A 19,291-nucleotide genomic window follows, 5' to 3' on the forward strand; every position below is an offset into this window, starting at 1 on the left:
TTTAACTTTTTGCTATATGATGACACAGCCTCTATAATTTCTTCAAAAAAAAAAAAAAAAAAAAAAAAAACGTGGACATCACAACCCTTACAAAAATAAACCAATAAATCATAGTAAAACTACCTAATTTTCTTTTGTATGATTGAATGCTTGAGACTATAAAATCAGTTAGACAACTGTATTAATAAAGTTGTAGCCATAGGTAACTGTCTAAAGCTACAATTGTAATTTGTAAATAAAATTCTTATATTTAATTATTACTTTGTACTATTTAATAAAAAATGTAACTGACGATCTAATAAGGGACAACTATTTACTGTTGAATAACAATTAACGGGTAGAAAACTGAAATATCATGTTCTCAGGGGCTAAACAAAAATTGTTATGTGTTCAGCTGTTTTATTTATTTATTATTTTATCTTGTTGGGCTGCAGTATTTGTTGTGTTATTGTGTGTTTATGGGGCTTGTTTCCGAGAACGTTTCTTAAACGTCATATAATAAAGATGTGTCGTCAGAGATATCTAGAAACTTCTGCGTGCGAGCGCTGAGAACCGCCTCTCCCACTGCGCTTCCCAAAACTGACAGCTGATTGGTTCGCGCGGTTGACCTTCAAATGTCATAGATTTGATTGGTCCTAAAGATTGTGTGGGCGGTCCTTGTATCTAGGAAGTACTAGTGTTGGCAACACACCGGCGGTGGCGTGACTGTTAGCTTCACGCTCCACATTGAAGTTTTAATTATCTGTTATCTGAAGTTAACGGTGGAAATGGGTGATGAAGAGGAGAAATACGACGGGATGTTGCTGGCCATGGCGCAGCAGCATGAAGGAGGAGTGCAGGAGGTAACATGTCAACATTAGCAGCCGAGCTAACTGATGCATGATGACTTACTACAACAGAATAAGAAAACATCAGTGTTTACGTTATTAGTGGAAGAGGACTGGACTGTTTATTACTGTTGACTAGGCAGGCTTTCAGGGTTTTGTTTTAAAAGCTACATGCTTGTTTAAAAAGGTTAATGTAATTTGCAGTTACAGTGAGACACTAGTGTTAGTTGTTGTGATCTAACTTCTTTATTCAGATATTCCTCTCATGTATTCTTCTTTATTCTTCAGCTGGTGAACACGTTCTTCAGTTTTCTGAGGAGGAAGACTGATTTCTTCACCGGAGGAGAGTCTGGAGCCCCAGAGAAGGTCTGGATCTGGACTGAACTCTGTCAGATGTGTCTGTGACCTTTCTGTATATTTCAAACATTTTTGAGAAATATCATGCACTATCGGTGAGATATTGGCAATAAGATGCATTTCTTTGAATAACAATGAAAACTTATACTCAGTTAAGATGCATTGCATTGATCAGAAGTGACAGTAATGACATTTTTATAATGTTAGAAAGTTTCTGTTTCAAATGAATGCATTTCTTTTGAACTTCCTTTTAATCACACAATCCTGAAAAACAGATATGAACCAGCACAACTGTTTTTAACATTGATAATAATCAGAAATGTTTAATGAGCAGCAAATTATAAATTATTCATTTTACAATGTATTGTCCATAGAAAACGAATTGTCTTAAATTGTAATGATCACAGTGTTATTGAAAGATGTCTAGCAGAACATCAGAGCTGCTCTTTAAATTAAAAAAAATAATGGAAAAACTACATAAAAGTCAAAGGAAAATGCACTTTTAACAGTTTTTTCTAGTTTTCTGAAGCCAGGATAAAATTGAAAAACAAACTATTTTAATGTGATTATTTTTCCAAATGAATTTTTGTCATTATTTGTATTCAGATTCTGCATGCGCTGAGCACCGGTCAGTGATTGATCTGCGTTCCTCTCTTTTGTCCTGTAGCTGGTTAAAGAGGCGTTTGCTCATCACAATCAGCTCGCCCTCAAAGCCCAGAAAGAGAGAGAGTCCAGACGAGAGAAGGAGAAGAAGGAGAAGAGCGACAGAGCTGCTAAACTGAAGGAAGAGGAGAAGAAGAGGAAGCCGGACGCAGAAGAGCCCAGAATCAAAGAGCTGACCGACGAGGAGGCCGACAGACTCCAGTCACAGTTAAATCAGGTGAGATTCATGCCATCTTCACACGTTTGGTCAACTATCCCTTTTAAAAACACTGAATCTGATTGATCTGTAATCATTTCTCAGACAAAAGAAGAAAAGAAAAAGGCTGAAGAACCTGAGAAAACAGACGGCGATACATCAGAAAAAGACAAAAAAGGGGTAAGTGGGGTTTATTTAATTATTGTTAAACATACAAGTGAAAAGTGAACTGATGATGTGTTTTTGAGCGGCTCTAGATCAGGGGTTTCAAACTTTTATTGTCAGCCAAACCCCTGTGACCTAAATGATTTTAAGTAAATATTTCAATCAGGTAATGGCACATTTGCATGTTTAACTCTAAAAACATTTAACTTTTAGTAATATTTACATAGCTATTGTTATTAAACTCAACAAATTATAAAAATGAATATTACTGCAATTTACAGTGTAAATATTACTACTTTTATTTTTATACAGGGTTTCCCAAAAAGAGATTTATTTTTTATACATTTAAGATTTTACATTTAGATTACATTTTTTATAAACCTTAAACATTTTTCTTTTTTTGTACTTTTTATTTTTTATTTATTGAATGGTATTAACTCATAAGCATACCGTACCAAATCAAGAACCCCCTGCTATTCCTCACGACCCCCACTTTGGGAAACCCTGCTCTAGATAAATGTCTAATGCTCTCTTGTGTGTGTGTGTGTGTGTGTGTGTCAGTCGGACTCAGAAGGAGAGGAAGATGAAAAGGACAAAGACAAGATAAAGCCCAATGCTGGAAACGGAGCAGATCTTTCAAACTACCGCTGGACTCAGACTCTGTCTGAAGTGGACGTGAGTCTGATCTTTTCTTATTATCCAGAGATCCACATCACATTGGAGTCCATGAATAAAACCAAATAATCCCCACATCAGAGGAAATCAACAGATGCACAAGTATAATGCATGGAGCCCGTGCAGATCAAATACAGATGTTTCACTCTAACTGTAGGTAAAGGTTTTCATGGAGGAAATTAACCAATATCCTTTTTTTTTTCTGTCTTTGAAGCATACGTCCATATAAAACTTTAACTCCTGATAATGAACACTTCCTAAACACATCAGGTTTATCCGAACAGTCTTTTTATTAAATGTTGAAAACATTACAGATTTATGAATGAACGTCATTATCATAAATAACAACAAAGCTGATTGTGGGAACCGAACAAATGAAACTGGATGAACTAGTCACTGTAAAGAGTCATTTGTGTGTGTCACGCCCCTCAAGGACAGGAAGTGAGATCCACCAATCAGAGGCTGTGTTTACACTGCACGTCTCAATGCACAGATCTGGGGCCTGTTCTTCGTACGTCGCTTATTACATCCGAGATCAAATGACACATCTAAGATGAGATCATCGTGCTAATCATGATCCGGCTAATTGGGTTCTTCGAACACACCTGTTGTGTAAGATTAGTATCGCTGAATTGAGTGATCTGAGATAATTGCACGTTCATGTGTTGTCTTAAAAGGGGATATGTATCGATACTCGAAACCATGATTAGCAGTGCAGCGATTGGCTGGTGGCAAGACGCCAATGTAATGACGTCATATAATTTAAAACGACACCTGACGAAAAACACCTGACGAAAAACAAACTTCTGGACTTTTATAAGGAAACAGCCAAGCAAACAAAACTACATAAATGTTATAATAGATACATGGAACAGATAATAGATACAGGTTTTTATTTTATTAGAATTTTTTTCATGATTCCCAATTATTTAGATTCGCAATTTATAATAGTTGTGCAGTCTTTAAATTTTTATTTCAATGTAGAAATTATCTATTCATTTAATTTTATATTTGGACAGATTTGTTACGTGACAGCATTAATGAAACTTTCTTAAGGGTCAATATCATGTTATCTGCATCTCCTGCGCTCCATCAAGCCCCGCCCATAATATCATCATCACTCAAAATAATGCACGACTCTATTATCTGTATAGCATGTGTGTAAGACTCTAATACAATTATTTCGTAATAATTTTATGACAAATACATATTTCAGTGAGTAAAACTGTCTGTGTCTATAGTAGGCTGTTATGGACTACACAGCATTTTTATATTATTTTTTTTTTAAATATTTAATTATTATTATTTTAAATTATTGTCCCTGGATCAGTACGATACTCTTGTAATAAAGTAGCGGTGGTAGCAGACATATTTTGAGTATTAGTTCTGGTTAAAAAGATGCGATCTAATCCTGTTTACATGAAATAAGCTGCTCCCGACCAGGTTTAAGTTTAAGGACCTGTTGCTATGACAGCAGCTCTGGGATGAGCTTCGAAGAACCAAATGATCCAAGATCACGCCAAATCGTCAACAATCAAATCCAGCTAACTGAGTTAGCGACGTACGAAGAACAGGCCCCTGGTCTTTTGACCACATCCGATGTTTTGGGCACATCTGTTTACATTCAGTTTAGACTTGACTGGTATCTGTGTTTACGTAATTCCTGCCTAAAATGATTGTGAGTGATGGCACATGGTAGATCCTGGGGTTTTCAGTGGCCGTGCTGTTACAGGTTTTCTGAGTCACTTTGGTTCATTTCTCAGATCAGAAATGAAATTATCAAAACTGCTTGTTCAACCTCCACATCATCTAGTCATTTATACACATCACAAAACCAGTTTCTCATTCTTTTGAACAAGTTGCGATAGCTTTTGTACATTCATGCGATTGATTCCTCACATTTATCTTCGTTTTCCTACATTATCAGTTGCTCATGTCATGTTGCTCAAAATGTATTATACAGTTTTCTGTGCAATAGTCTTACCCCTCAAAACATCTCGTCTTTAGTTCATCGTATAAGTCATTACGTGCAAAATGGTTAATCTAGTTGTCATAAACTGTCAAGCACACTTTTTATTTTTATTTTTTTACACATTATTATTAGACTTTTTGTCAATTTGGCATGAATTGTGCAAGTGAATCTTGACTAATGAAGAGAATGTAGATTGTAAACCAATGATAAACCATTTCTCTGAAATAGCTCAAAGGTTCATCTCATGTATAGACAGAGGACAACCCAAGAGTTATAAATTCTGACAATGGATTTAATTTCATCTTTGTGCCCATATTAAGCGATTTGACTGTCTTATCCGTAAACTATGACACAAGGACTTGTCATTCTGATGGCACTGACATATTCATTGACACAGATTTTTCTTTTTGAGAGATGAACTAATGATTTTGAGCAAGAGACTGGCTTTTGCAGGTAATCCATGGTGTTTTAATATTTGTACGAGTTGTTTTGAGAAATGAAATGCACTTACTGTTCTGCAAATGTCAAGGATGATTTGAGAAAAACCAAAGCAACTCAGAAAAACTGTAAAATTATTTACATAATTCACGTCGTGTGGCCATTTGGATATCATTTGCCAGCATGGACAACACCTGTCAAGGATGATTCGCAGCTCAAAATCTAACTGAACAGATAAATGATTGAAAATGACGCTAATTTTCATTTGGTATGTTTCTTGTACAGCCTGTTAGAGGTAAAATTCTTTAGTGAAATAAAGTAGTGCTAAGATAATATCTTCGAAAAATCGGATCTCATGTGGATTTTTGTGTTCACAATGTGTGCATCAAATTCTGACCTGTGTCGAGACGTTTTTTTCAGGAGAATATCTTGTTTTTCTGTGGTGCACATGGATATACTCAAAAACAAACATATTTTGCATAAAGAAAACAACGCTGTGTTTTATTCTAACATTATTTCATGGAAACTGCGAGGAAGTTGTGATGAAGATATGTGATGTGTGACCTGCTCTCGCAGCTGGTCGTGCCGCTGGACGTGAGCTTCCGTCTGAAGGGGAAGGACGTGGTGGTGGACATCCAGCGGCGGTCCCTGAAGGTGGGGCTGAAGGGGCATCCACCTGTGATCGACGGACAGCTGAGCCACGAGGTGAAGGTGGAGGAGAGCTCCTGGCTCATAGAGGACGGGAAAGTGATCACCATTCACTTCGAGAAGGTGTGGACGAGATAGATCATGCACAGATGGTGTTTACTTGAGCTTGTGATGTGCTGGGATGACTAATGATGCACTCGTCTGTTCCAGATAAATAAGATGGAGTGGTGGAGCAGGTTAGTGAGCACAGACCCCGAAATCAACACCAAGAAGATCTGCCCAGAGAACTCCAAGGCAAGAGCTCACCGTTTCACATTCACTGCTTCTGGGTTGATCTCAAACTCACTCTGGATGAATCTTTTGTGTATGTGTGTGTGTGGACTAATGTATATTCAATTATTACACTCTTTCGTCTGGTGGCGTGTTTTAAACTGAAGCTGTCGGATCTGGACGGGGAGACACGCAGCATGGTGGAGAAGATGATGTACGATCAGAGGCAGAAGTCCATGGGGCTGCCCACCTCCGAAGAGCAGAAGAAACAGGACATCCTGAAGAAGTAAGAGCACAGTCATGTGGTGCCACCTGAAAAACAGGAAATGATGTCAGAGACAGAACACCCGCAGACCCTCATGACCGTCTCTTCACATATTAGATAGTGTGGTTTGTTTTTAATGACAGGACAAGGTTAGTTGAGCTGGTGAAATGTCATGTGGTATGACAGCCCAAAGACTCAATGATTTTCATTTATAGTATTTGTTTATTAAAAAAGGATTTCACTTTGGGGGAAAACATATTATGCACTAGCAGTAAGATATTGACAGTCAGATATATTGCTTTGAATATAAATTAAAAGTTTTATTATATTTAGGCCACTTTAAGTTAGAGCCATATATAATGATACTAATGGATAATGTTAGCAAAAGAATGCTTTTTTTTACCATTTATTCATCAAAGATTCCTGAAAAAAAAAAGCATTAAAAAAATGCATCAAAGTTCCCAAAAAATATTATATAAATGTTTTTGCATTGATGATAATCAGAAATATTTCTTAAACCACAAATCATCATATCATACTGATTTCTGAAGGATCATATGACACTGAAGACTGGAGGAATGATGCTGGAAATACAGCTGCGCATCACAGGAATAAATAGCATTTCTAAATATTAGAAAACTAGAATTTTAAATTGTAATATTTCTTCACAATATGACTGATTTCTATTCAAATAAATCAATAAATGCAGCGTTGGTGAGCAGCAGAGATGTCTTTCGAACAACACTTCCAGTCCCCTCTGGATTCACTGATGCCCGTGTGTGTGTGTGTGTGTGTGTGTGTGTGTGTGTGTGTGTGTGTGTGTGTGTGTGTGTGTGTGTCTCTCTCTCTCTCTCTGCAGGTTCATGGCTCAGCATCCAGAGATGGACTTCTCCAAAGCCAAGTTCAGCTGAGAGCCTCTGAATCTGTGAACGATCTGTGTCTCATCTTACCCTCCCGCTCGGCTCAGACGTGGTTTCTTTCTGTTAGATGACTGTCTGACTAACAGTTTCACTCTTGTGATGATGGAAGTGTTCTAATGCGCCATGTCTTGCTTTTTTTTTTAAATAAATAATTTCAAACCCTGCCTGTTTGTGTCACTATTTTATTGGCAGTCAAGTCCCACACTGATGTAAGATCGTTATGATTTAAAAGTTATGTAATTGCTTCCTGATAAGTGAATTTTAGATGTGACTGAAAACGTAATTAAATGTTTGTTTTTTTCGTCTCGTTTTCTCGTTATCACGACTAAATTATCTCATTATCTCAACATAACTAAAGTTCTCCAACAGCTGTCCATACAGAGCTGAGGATAACTGGGTTACTGGGTTCATATTGGCCCAGATTGTATGCGTTTAATTGCTGAATGCTTGAATCAATAGGATTATTTATCATTATGCTCCTACTACGGTTCACACTGGTGTATTCACATCTTTCATGGAGAGATTTTGAGTTTGAGCTCCCCCTCTGTGTGTAGAAGCACTTCTGTCCTTATAGTGTGTATGCATATGAAGCGTCCTTCTAAACCACACACACACACACACACTTCAAGTAAGGAAGGTATTGGCAAAATCTCAGCTGTAGTAAATCAGTCTTGTCTCTAGAAACACACAACAATCTTTGCGACATGAAAAAATCATTTACTGGTAAATTACTGTATTTTTTCATAATATATTTGTGTGCTGTATACAGTAAAGAAGGTAGGCCTAATGGCAAAATGTCACCTGATAGTAAATTAGTTATCTTAGCCAGGGGCGCCTTGATTTTTTTGCTTCCTGATAATTATATTCGTCAAATTTCGATTTGTTTTTCTTATTGATACGCTAGTTTACAACACTGTTTAAAATGTGAATATAAAAGAATACGCAAATTCGCTCTTCGCCGGAAGGTGGCGCTTGTGGAACAGCAGAATTATGGCCTATACATGAGTAAACAATACATTATTGCAGGCATATACAGAGGTAAAATGAAAAGAAAATGCTATCAAAACTTCCCGGGTGAAATGTGAGTTCACAGGTATGTTTTAAACACCATAAATTACACACAATATTCTGCATTCGTCATCACTAGATCGAAACAGCACTTGGCAAGTCTGCATACATATATGTGAACTACTGAATATGAGTGAGTTTGTTTACAGAATGCTGTTGTCACTGCTGCAAACTCCCATAGATAAATACAAATAATTATTCACAAAAGATAATTTCCCAGCAGCCATTGGGCCCCGGCAGTGGGCGTGGTCAACCTGTCACTTCAATCGAGAGTGACCAATTGATAAAGGCCTTTTCATCCTGGCGAGTAGAGACCGCACACTGAGACACAGATTTACTGCGAGCAAATTATTCATCAGATCCCATTTGTGTTTGAAGTGCACAAAGAAAAAAATATAAACATTTACACGCACTGTAAATCATTTTGTTATCAATTTCTTTTCTTTTTTTGAGCTTTAAGACTTTTTTTCAGTCTTTATTACAAATAATTCGTTTGATTGAATAAAAACAAAACAAAAAAGAAACTCCATAATCTTCTACCTTCCACCAATCTTTTAATGATAGTAAAAAAAACATAAGTATTTTTTAAAAGCTTTTTTTACGTTAAGCATTTTTTCTGCTGTTTTAAGACTTAAAGAATTTGACTGTTTAAACATTTTAGTGTTTTATTTAATGTATTCTAGATCAAGCAGCACAAGAGGGCAGCGTTGTCCACTGATCCCTGACAGTCCTTCTCCTGGCCGTCAGGTGGCGCCGTCGAGCCATTGGATGTTTTGTAAGTTCAGATAAAATATATACAAATTCAAACCTAAACAGGGACATTGTAGTGTACTTAATGTATGATGTAATGTTCACTTAAAAAAACTTTAAGAAATTTTTAATTAAATTAAATAAAATGTATGCATTTAGCAGACACTTTTATCCAAAGCGACTTACAGTGCATTTAGGCTCTCAGTTTTTACCTATCGTGTGCTCCCAAACTCATGAGTATACTTGCAGTATAAAGCTACTAAACTAGTAGTTTACTGAGACTATACTTCAAAGTGTACAAAGTGTTTAATTAGTAAACTCTCAGTGTACCTATAAGTTCACTTTTAGTATAATTGCAGTACAAACTACAAACATAGAGGTAAACTAGTAGTGTACTCAAAGTTTGCTACTGTTATACTTAAAGTATACTTAAAAGTTACAGTCGTAATAGTAAGTTTGCCTCTTGTAGACAGTACCACAGCTCACTCGTCAAAATGGTAGACAAACATTTGATGATGTTTAACACAACCACAACATTTATTTTTTTATTTTGTTTTATTATTCCAAGAAGACCAACTTAGTACTTAGTGAACTGGTAAGTCAGTTAAAACCCCAAATGTTTCTCTTAATTCAGAAAATAACTGGTAATTATTGCTTTAAATATCTTCACTAACACTGACACGAGCAACATTTGTACCGCCTTTATTAATAAGTTAATATTCTAAATTGTATTGTGATATTGTTCATTTCATGTCTGTTGATAATAAGTCATGTTATGTTAATTAATACAGTTGTTAAAACGTGTAAAAGTGTATGAATGTGATTTTTTAATAATCTCTTGTGTTTACTTGATGTGGCGACTAACGTACTAAAGCTCATGTGAAGAACTAGTTTGTTATTATTAATATTACATTTAAAGTTAATGCATTTTAAATACACTACACTGCAACTTCATTTCTATTGCACAATTTTTTTAAATGCATGAAATACAAGTTTTAATAGAAATTAGATTAAACTGTAAATTGCTTTGGATAAAATCGTCTGCTAAATGCATATATTTTTTAAAAGTATATTTTAGTTCCCTATAAATGCTTGTCAGTGCATTTGGCAGTACAAACATGACAAAAAGAGAGAAAATAAAATATGAAATTATATAATATAAAGATGTACTTAAGTCCTACTTAAAAAGCACTTAATTTATTAAAAAAACATTTAATTTCTAATACATTAACATGCATTTAAGTGTCTGAAAGGGTTAGATTCAGTTTGCATGCAAGTATATTATTCTAAAATATATTATTTCTGTAATAAATACTTTTTTAAAAGTTAACTTGTTTTTAATAAATGGTAAGTCTGCTAATTTGACAAGAAGTGTTTGAGTTTCTGTTGAGATGTTTTTATTGCAAACATGCGCAAATCTGTCTCTATATCAAATTTTGGTAAGGAACCAATTCTCACTATTAAGTTGTTTATTAGCAGGCGTATTATTAGCAAACTGCCTGTTTATTAGTACTTATAAAGCACATAATAATGCCTTATTCTGCATGACCACATTCTAGATCCCTTAACAACTAGCTTACTAACTATTAATACTATTAATAAACAACAAATTATGAGTTTATTGATCCAAAAGTCATAGTTAATAGTGAGAATTGCTCCCCAAACTAAAGTAAAAAAATCTGCGTCTCCATTCTCTCTCTGTTTTAGTCTCACTGCTGTCTTGAGTAACGACTAAACCAGATTTTGAAGAGACCGTGTGTGTTTTCATCAGTTATTCTGAGAGACGTGGTGAAGCACGAAGCATCTGTAATGTTTTATTTGGGACTGTAGCTCTGGGACGGAGAGCTGGAGCTGCTATGTCTCACCCAGGTACGAGAATTTCTTCATTAACGAAGGCACACAGACATCAGAGGGCGAGGTGGGTTTGTGTGGGGGTGAAAGGCAAGAGAGATGACGGGCAAACACAGCTCCAGGACGGGCCGCTCCAGACTTGACCACTTGTTTTTTGGCAGCAGGGACCCATAACTCAACCACAAGCCCTTGCACAATCACAAAGTCATAAATTCCTGCTTTCTCTTCACAGTCGCATCTTTATAGCCTCTCTCCTCTCCTCTCTTTCATAATATTTTAAGAAAAGAATGGATAATAACAGACAATATTTAAATGAAAGAACACTTAAGTGTGCTAAAAGAGAGCAGACTTTCATGCTTTTAAACTATTTTGTAATAATGTAAAATTAGATGTTTTACCTTAATAAAGAACTGTACATTTGTGTGTGTGTGTGTGTGTGTGTGTTTTAAATAAGTACACTTGGTTTTGATATGGTGATGAACTTAAAGCACATACTGATTACAATTTTAACTGTAATGTGTTATTTACTATTGCATTTAAAGTTAATATAGGTAAAATATATTGAATTTCAGCTTCATCATTACAAATGTGTTATTACACATATACATACAAGTTTCAATAGAAATTATGTTAAAGTATATTTGATCTTAAAATAAATGCTTGTCAGACCATTCAGTACGTTTAATGTTTGAATGCAATAGAAGTAATTATGAAATATTTTAACTTAACGTGCAGTTTAATTATTTGAAGTATATCATTTCTTTAAAAGCATGCTTAAATGTATTTCGGCATTGGCGGTGTTACACATTGATTGAAACAACTAGAAAGAGTAGCTACATGAATACAGAGCTCATAATCAGTCTGGGAGAATGACTAATGTGTGATAAACATAACTCTCACCAGCATCGTCTCGGTCATGTGTGATGTTAGCAGTGTTAACAAGCAGACTGAGCTTCATATGAGTGTAGCAGCACACTTCAGAGCTCAGGCCTCTCGTTTGTCCTCACTCCTCTCCTCACACACTCTCCAGAGCGTATTTACAAGACACACTGGCCAGGAAGACAGAGCTAAAGACCCGGTCAAGCTGTAATGAATCAGGATCAACACGTGTGTGTGTGGTTTGCTGCTTAATTTATTTATTTATTTAGGAACCTGTGATATTTTCTTAAGATTCTTTGATAAAAAAGCATTTATTCACAAAAAACTATAAATTATTTATGGTGTACATATGCATGCGCACACGCACACACAGTATTATTATTGTTTTGTACTATAATCCATATTCAAATTAAATGTAACTGACGATCTAATAAGGGCCAACAATTTATTATTGAATACTCAGAATTAACTGAAGAAAAAAACTGAAATATCATGTTCTCCGGGACTAAACTATGTATATATGGTGCTGGTCATATAATAACAATATCATCAAAAAGCTGATTTCACTAATTCCATTCAAAAAGTGAAACTTGTATATTATATTCATTCATTACACACAGACTGATATATTTCAAATGTTTATTTCTTGTAATTTTGATGATTATAACTGACAACTAAGTATAATCCCAAATTCAGTATCTCAGAAAATTTGAATATAATTTAAGAATAATACAAAGAAAGGATTTTTAGAAATCTTGGCCAACTGAAAAGTATGAACATGAAAAGTATGAGCATGTACAGCACTCAATACTTAGTTGGGGCTCTTTTTGCCTGAATTACTGCAGAAATGTGGCGTGGCATGGAGTCGATCAGTCTGTGGCACTGCTCAGGTGTTATGAGAGCCCAGTGCTGTTTCATTTTCCTGTTGGAAAATGAAATCGACATTTCCATAAAGTTGGTCAGCAGCAGGAAGCATGAAGTGCAATAAAACTTCCTGGTATACGGCTGTGTTGACCTTGGACCTCAGAAAACACAGTGGACCAACACCAGCAGATGACATGGCACCACAAACCATCACTGACTGTGGAAACTTTACACTGGACCTCGAGCAACATGGATTGTGTGCCTCTCCTCTCTTCCTCCAGACTCAGGGACTCTGATTTCCAAAGGAAATGCTAAATTTACTTTCATCAGAGAACATAACTTTGGACCACTCAGGAGCAGTCCAGTCCTTTTTGAAGCCAGATGCTTCTGACACTCTCTGTTGTTCAAGAGTGGCTTGACACAAGGAATGCGAAGCTGAAACCCATGTCTTTCATACGTCTGTGTGTAGTGGTTCTTGAAGCACTGACTCCAGCTGCAGTCCAGTCTTTGTGAATCTCCCCCACATTTTTGAATGGGTTTTGTTTCACAATCCTGTCCAGTGTGCGGTTATCCCTATTGCTTGTACAATGTTTTCTACCACATCTTTTCCTTCTCTTCGCCTCTCTATTATTGTGCTTGGACACAGAGCTCTGTGAACAGCCAGCCTCTTTTGTAATGACCTTTTGTGTCTTGCCCTCCTTGTGCAAGGAGTCAATGTCATCTTCTGAACAACTGTCAAGTCAGCAGTCTTCCCCATGATTGTGGAGCCTACAGAACTAGACTGAGAGACCATTTAAAGGCTTTGCAGGTGTTTTGAGTTAATTAGATGATTAAAGTGTGGCACCAGGTGTCTTCAATATTGAACCTTTTCACAATATTCACATTTTCTGAGATACTGAATTTGGGATTTTCCATAGTTGTCAGTTATAATCATCCAAATTAAAATAATAACATTTGAAATATATCAGTCTGTGTGTAATGAATGAACATAATATACAAGTTTCACTTTTTGAATGGAATTAGTGAAATAAATCAACTTTTTGATGATTATTCTAATTATATGACCAGCACCTGTATATATTATAGATAGATACCCTTTTTAACATTATAAATTACTTTACTGCTATTTTTGATCAGTTTGCATCATTGCTGAATAAAAGTATTAATTAAAAAATAAATCTAATGGCCAAAACTTATGAACGATAGTATATTCAAAAGGTTTTGCCGTTGAAGGTCAGTGCACAAATAGGTAACAACTGACACTCTGTTTTGAAAAAATATTTATTTATTTATTTATTTTTGATATTGCACATAAGCACTCATTTCAGCTCATGCATTTCTAAGTGTACATTTTTCTGCCAGCAGCAGCATAAATACATGTTGTTCTTAACCTTGGTTTACTCATTTATTACAAGATTTTGTCTCTCAGCATGTAAAAACCTGTGCATTATGTAGAAGTGCTCATCCAAGCAGTCTGCAAAGAGTTTACAAAGAGCTTTTCAGGACTTCATGCTGTGAGAGCTCAGATCCTCCACACAGGTCAACAGAGATCTGTTCAGAAACACACACACACACACATACACACACAGCTGGCTGTCACATTGCTCCTTCATTATTGTTTGCCTGTGGCCCTGCGACCTCCAGGCTTCATTTACGCTCAGGTGTTGAGTGTTCGATCACGGCCTCAGAGCGCAGATCTCCAGCTTCAGAGACATCAGCAGCTCAATAAATATTATTATTATTATTATTATTCATATTATTATTAGTCCCTGGTTAAAATCTCAGAGACCTCCAACAATATACATAAAAGACATATGACACAAATATATATATGTGTGTGTGTGTGTGTGTGTTAAAAAGATATGAAGCGTGTAACATTAACATCATGTTTGTGAATGTGTCACTTGCTATTTAGAATATTACATAACTTTTTTAAGCTTTGTCAGTTCAGTTTTATCAATGAGTGTCGGGATCAGTTTTTTTTAATTAATTTTCTTTTATTTTTTGACATGGTGTTAACCATGTGTCACACAGATCTGCAGACTGAAGCGCTGTGAGAGTTTACAAGATGCTGTGAATCTCTATCTCTCTAGAGATGAACACACACCTGCTGCTGCTCATCAGATCCAAACTCACACCAACGCAACGGTCATCGATGTACTGAAACTGATTATACACCACTGAAATTCATTCTTCATCGAGATGTCGAACTATAAATACAAAGTGATAGCAACTGCAAACTAAGTGGTTAAACATTGTTCTAAAGAAAGGCTTGTATTTTATCAGATTGATAATGTGCAATACCTAATTTAGACAGAATAAACGCTAAAATGTATTCTGAACAAGCACATTTTAAATCCTGCTATTAATAATGAAATGTTTCATATGAAACAACCATTGAAACATTGCTAATTCAATTTTGTAAACATGCCCCTTCTTAAATTGATTGGTATTCTGATAATTATAATTGTGCTTTTTTTGTTGTTCTTTACAATGTCAAGATTTGTACACAAAGTCATTTGTATTATTTGAAGTCAAATAATAAAGACTACTAAAAAGTGTTTGACGGGAGAAAAAAATAAGATATTAACATGAACAGCATTTTTTTTTAACATAGAAATAGTTTGCAACAGTATTGAAGTTTTTATCGTTAAAAGAAAAAAAAAGTAAACTTTTGAACAATCAAAATGTTTAAAGGTTGAAGGTCAGTGCAAAAACAGGTAAATAATATGATAAGCATTAAAAAAAATAAGACTACTGACAAATATTTGAAAGAAAAACGTTAATTTATTATTAAAATGACATAAATAAAACTCACCAAGAGTGTAACAAATACAAATAGACAGATATGTACAAATGATTTCTCTACAGGACGGATTGCAGACAAACTACAGGGTCACTTCTCAAACCGCTTTCAAACTAAACAGCAAAGAAAGCACTGTTTCTGTTACTGTAATACCATTAAAATGGGCATTCATTTCTTTTTATTTACACACATATACATTTTAATTGGTCAACAGCTCGATTTGGTCTCATTACTCTTTTAGATAATTTTATTAGGAACAATAAACACCATACTCGGTCCCATTTTTATTCCAAACGTCTAAAATTCGAATGACGGTTTTTGCAAATATAGATAGCAAGTGATTGTCTCTCGCCAGGTCTTGACTGCTTTACGTCATTCCATACAGACATGGATCAAGAAAACCAGCCCGTTTCCATTCGAAAGGCATTCTGACGATCGAAACCACGAGAGGCTCTTCTGCGCTCCCTCTGGAAGCAGCGTCAGTAGGATCTTCCCGTCAGATGGAGTCCAGAGAGTCCCAGTCTGATGGCTCTCAGTAGCTCTGTGCCACGGGCGTCCAGGACGCGGTGAGTCTGGTGATGGAGCTCTCGAACTGAGCGTCTCCCACACCCACCTCGCTCAGGCCCGGGTCATACATAGAGGAGGGAGAGGACACGGGCAGAGAGGAGCTCAGCCCCGAGTACGACACCGAGGAGCCGCGCAGGAACTGAGACGTCAGGCCGCCCGAGATGGACCCCGATGCTGAGCCCGAGGGGGTGAGGGTCGTCCCCGCCACCGACCACAAGCTTGGGTACTGACTGTAACACAGGAACCGCACAGTTAGCCAGCGAATCCACTATAAAACAGATCTGTGTTCAGATGTAGAAGCACTGACCTGGTGTTGGAGGTGGTGTTGGTGCTGTGGGACAGGGAACCCATGCCACTGGAGTTGGGTATCTGCAGCGCCGACCAGCTGTCGTGAGAAGCCAGACTTCCTGAAGAGCTGTCCATGTAGTTATCTACAAGCACAACACAAGAGCCAGATCAATGAGATGCAATAAAACCCATTCTGGTGCAAGCAACTACACTCCTAAAAACCAGGTTCTAAAACAGTGATGTCACAGAAGAAGAACATTCTAAAATTCCAAAGAAGCTTTTGTGGAATGGAAAGATTCCACGGATGTTTGAGGTTCTTCGTGGAACTGTCGATGCTTTATTTTAGGGGTGTATAAAGTGCTCTTACTGCTGGTGGAGGTGCGGTGGGGGTAATGGCTGGGGTACGGAGCAGCTCTGTGGTTCCTCAGGCTGGAGTATCTCTCGCAGTACGAGCCGGAGGAGTGAACCGGGGCCCCGTTGAACTGAGGAGGGCTGCTGCTGGGGCCCATGGAGCCGTTACTGGGCAGGAACCAGCCACCGACTGTTGGAGGAAGACACGTGTTAAACCTGCTATAAGAGACAGTTTGAGGGGTGTTTTAGAAGTTTACTCACGTTGAGAGTATCCAGATTGCTGGTTGTCAGTGCTGTGGTCTGGGACGTCCTTGTGGTCACTTCTGGTGAAATCATGTTCAGTTGTAATAATGTCAATAAACACATAACTGAAAAATGATGTCTAGTAATTGTATTTTTTATTGTACCTTTCTTTGGCATCCAGGAATGCTTTGGCAAATGGGTTGTGCTTGATCTTCAGCGCTGTGATCTGAATTGGAATTAGAGCGCATTAATAAAGAGGAAAATATCCTTCAAGGTTGAGGATGCATCTCGGGCTTTACTCAACAAACTCTCACCTCTTCATTCTGATAAGCTGTGACCGCTATAAACTGAGTGTCAGGAAAAGACTGACTGCTGATCATTTTCTGGACCCCTCCGACCTTCACTATGTGAATCCTGGGCTCGTATTTGTGCAAAGAGTTCAACATAATCTAAAAAAAAAAAAAAGAAATACAATTATTTTCATATTTAATATAATTCAATAAAACAATTCAGCTACTAACAAAAAACTGTATTCTTTTTTAATGATTGATTTCTCCGTTGAGAACTAAGAGTGTCGTTACCTGTCCTCCTCCATTGAGTTTATTGGAGAGTTTGACTTTGCTGAAGGAGATGGGCGCTTTCATCCAGTGCGCGCCGAAGTTGGGTGAGTCTGGGTGGATGTAGACGCAGCTCGGGCTCTGAGGCTCGGGCTTCCCTCCCGGCACCCATTCACCGTTCACATATTTCCACCGATTATTATCGGCCGCCACGAAGTCCAGCAAGACCGAGTACATAGCGTTGGGGTCCAGACCGGTGACACTGGCTCGGAGCACGGGAAACATCCGCCTAGAAGAGGAGACAAAGACCGGTCAAAAACATCTAAACAGAATTCACGTGAAACGCGACCGCTAATGAACTATCGGAATTTCTCTCTTCATTATTTTTTATTTTTATTTTTTATGTTATGTTAGATTTGGAGCATTAACGCAAAAAATAAATAAAAAAATAAAATATTTTCTTTAATTTAAAGGAAGTGTTTTAGTGCATCTATCGTTAAATCTCAACTGACCGTCCAGTTTTAGTGACAATCATTTCATTAGTGAGTTCTTTGAACTTGCTCCATAGCTCCGCGTCTTCCAGGGAGAGTTTAATATCGCGCTCCGACGCGTCGCTCTTCTCGCTGCCGTCCTGAAACTCGCTCTTCACGGCGCTCAGCAGGTGATCCAGGCGCTGGTCGGGACTCGAGGAACACATATTTCCGGTCAGAGACTGAGATAAGTCCGAGTGCACTAGATCCTGTGTGGTCGCGATGCGTTGACAGCGCGTCTCTATCTGCGCTTTCAACGCGCCCGGGGTCTTTTTAAAGGCCCGATACTGAGCTCCCGCTGTCACGGGGCGTGACCCGGAGCGCGAGACCAGGCCCATCGCGCACTAATAGCGCCCGATAATCTGTCGCCACAAACGGAAAGAATTTTTAACTTACACAGAAGTCCATTACAAAGCGTTTGAAAGTTTACAGTCAATGAAAACATTTAAGATACAGCCCTTTGTGTTAAATAAATAAATAATGTTACATCATGAACAAAAGTATAAGCGCAACTGTAACAATTCATTAACTAGGGCTTCTGTCTTTCGTTGAAATATTTCTCACTTTTATTTTATTGGCCAGTTATTATTTTTAATAAAGCCTGTTTCGTTATTATTCGTCTATCAAGATGTCACTTTGGATGTGTGTGGCAGGAGAGTGGCCTAATCCAAACTTGTTTCCCTATTCCTGACCTCGTCTTGGAAACAAAAGAAGGAAGAGACGGTGTCTGCCTTTGAACTCAGTTGTATATTTGCAGTAATGCTAATCTTTTGTTGTCCCAGATACACATGTGTTTAGTGGGACGGCCCATGAGGAGCGTCCTGCGCCAGCTGAAGTGTGCATGGCCTGAAGGTGAGATGTGGGAACCTCCTAAATCCAGCAGGACTCCAGTCCAGACAGAGGACAGATCGGAGATATGTGTGCACTGCTTTACAACCCGAGCACCTCACAACTCAGCGTTTTAAATAATAAACACACACATTTATTTATTTATTTAAATAGGCCTATTGTTGCTTTTTTATATTTAATAAAAAAAATAATAATCATTTTAATTTTATTATTATTATGTTTTTATTCATGCTGATTTGATTTTAAAGTGTTGCATATCACGATCGATAAATGTTAGGTGACCTGACAGCAG

The 19,291-nt window shown here is 37.2% G+C and overlaps 2 protein-coding genes across 4 annotated transcripts; one reads left to right on the plus strand and one right to left on the minus strand.

Annotated features, from left to right (window-relative positions):
* Nucleotides 1-654: 654 nt before the first annotated feature.
* LOC113068313 (nuclear migration protein nudC-like) lies at nt 655-7,560 on the plus strand. 2 transcript variants are annotated; one of them, XM_026241015.1, is made up of 10 exons: nt 655-842; nt 1,116-1,193; nt 1,852-2,064; nt 2,149-2,223; nt 2,770-2,883; nt 5,870-6,064; nt 6,152-6,235; nt 6,379-6,481; nt 6,755-6,761; nt 7,336-7,560. In XM_026241015.1, the coding sequence occupies exons 1-9, from the start codon at nt 768-770 to the stop codon at nt 6,757-6,759; spliced, it is 942 nt and encodes a 313-aa protein (XP_026096800.1). In that variant the 5' UTR covers nt 655-767; the 3' UTR covers nt 6,760-6,761; nt 7,336-7,560. The 2 variants fall into 2 exon arrangements, with proteins under 2 accessions (XP_026096800.1, XP_026096799.1); XM_026241014.1 differs by lacking the exon at nt 6,755-6,761 and having other exon boundaries at nt 6,379-6,497.
* An 8,015-nt stretch (nt 7,561-15,575) lies between these two features.
* On the minus strand, nt 15,576-18,519 carry LOC113068314 (brachyury protein homolog A). 2 transcript variants are annotated; one of them, XM_026241017.1, is made up of 8 exons: nt 18,133-18,519; nt 17,645-17,909; nt 17,378-17,512; nt 17,228-17,289; nt 17,082-17,140; nt 16,837-17,010; nt 16,489-16,612; nt 15,576-16,411 (listed from the first exon to the last, which is right to left on the minus strand). In XM_026241017.1, the coding sequence occupies exons 1-8, from the start codon at nt 18,486-18,488 to the stop codon at nt 16,147-16,149; spliced, it is 1,440 nt and encodes a 479-aa protein (XP_026096802.1). In that variant the 5' UTR covers nt 18,489-18,519; the 3' UTR covers nt 15,576-16,146. The 2 variants fall into 2 exon arrangements, with proteins under 2 accessions (XP_026096802.1, XP_026096801.1); XM_026241016.1 differs by having other exon boundaries at nt 17,082-17,143.
* Nucleotides 18,520-19,291: the final 772 nt, after the last annotated feature.

Source organism: Carassius auratus, linkage group LG44F (genome assembly GCF_003368295.1).
Source record: "Carassius auratus strain Wakin linkage group LG44F, ASM336829v1, whole genome shotgun sequence".
Lineage (NCBI taxonomy): Eukaryota > Metazoa > Chordata > Actinopteri > Cypriniformes > Cyprinidae > Carassius > Carassius auratus.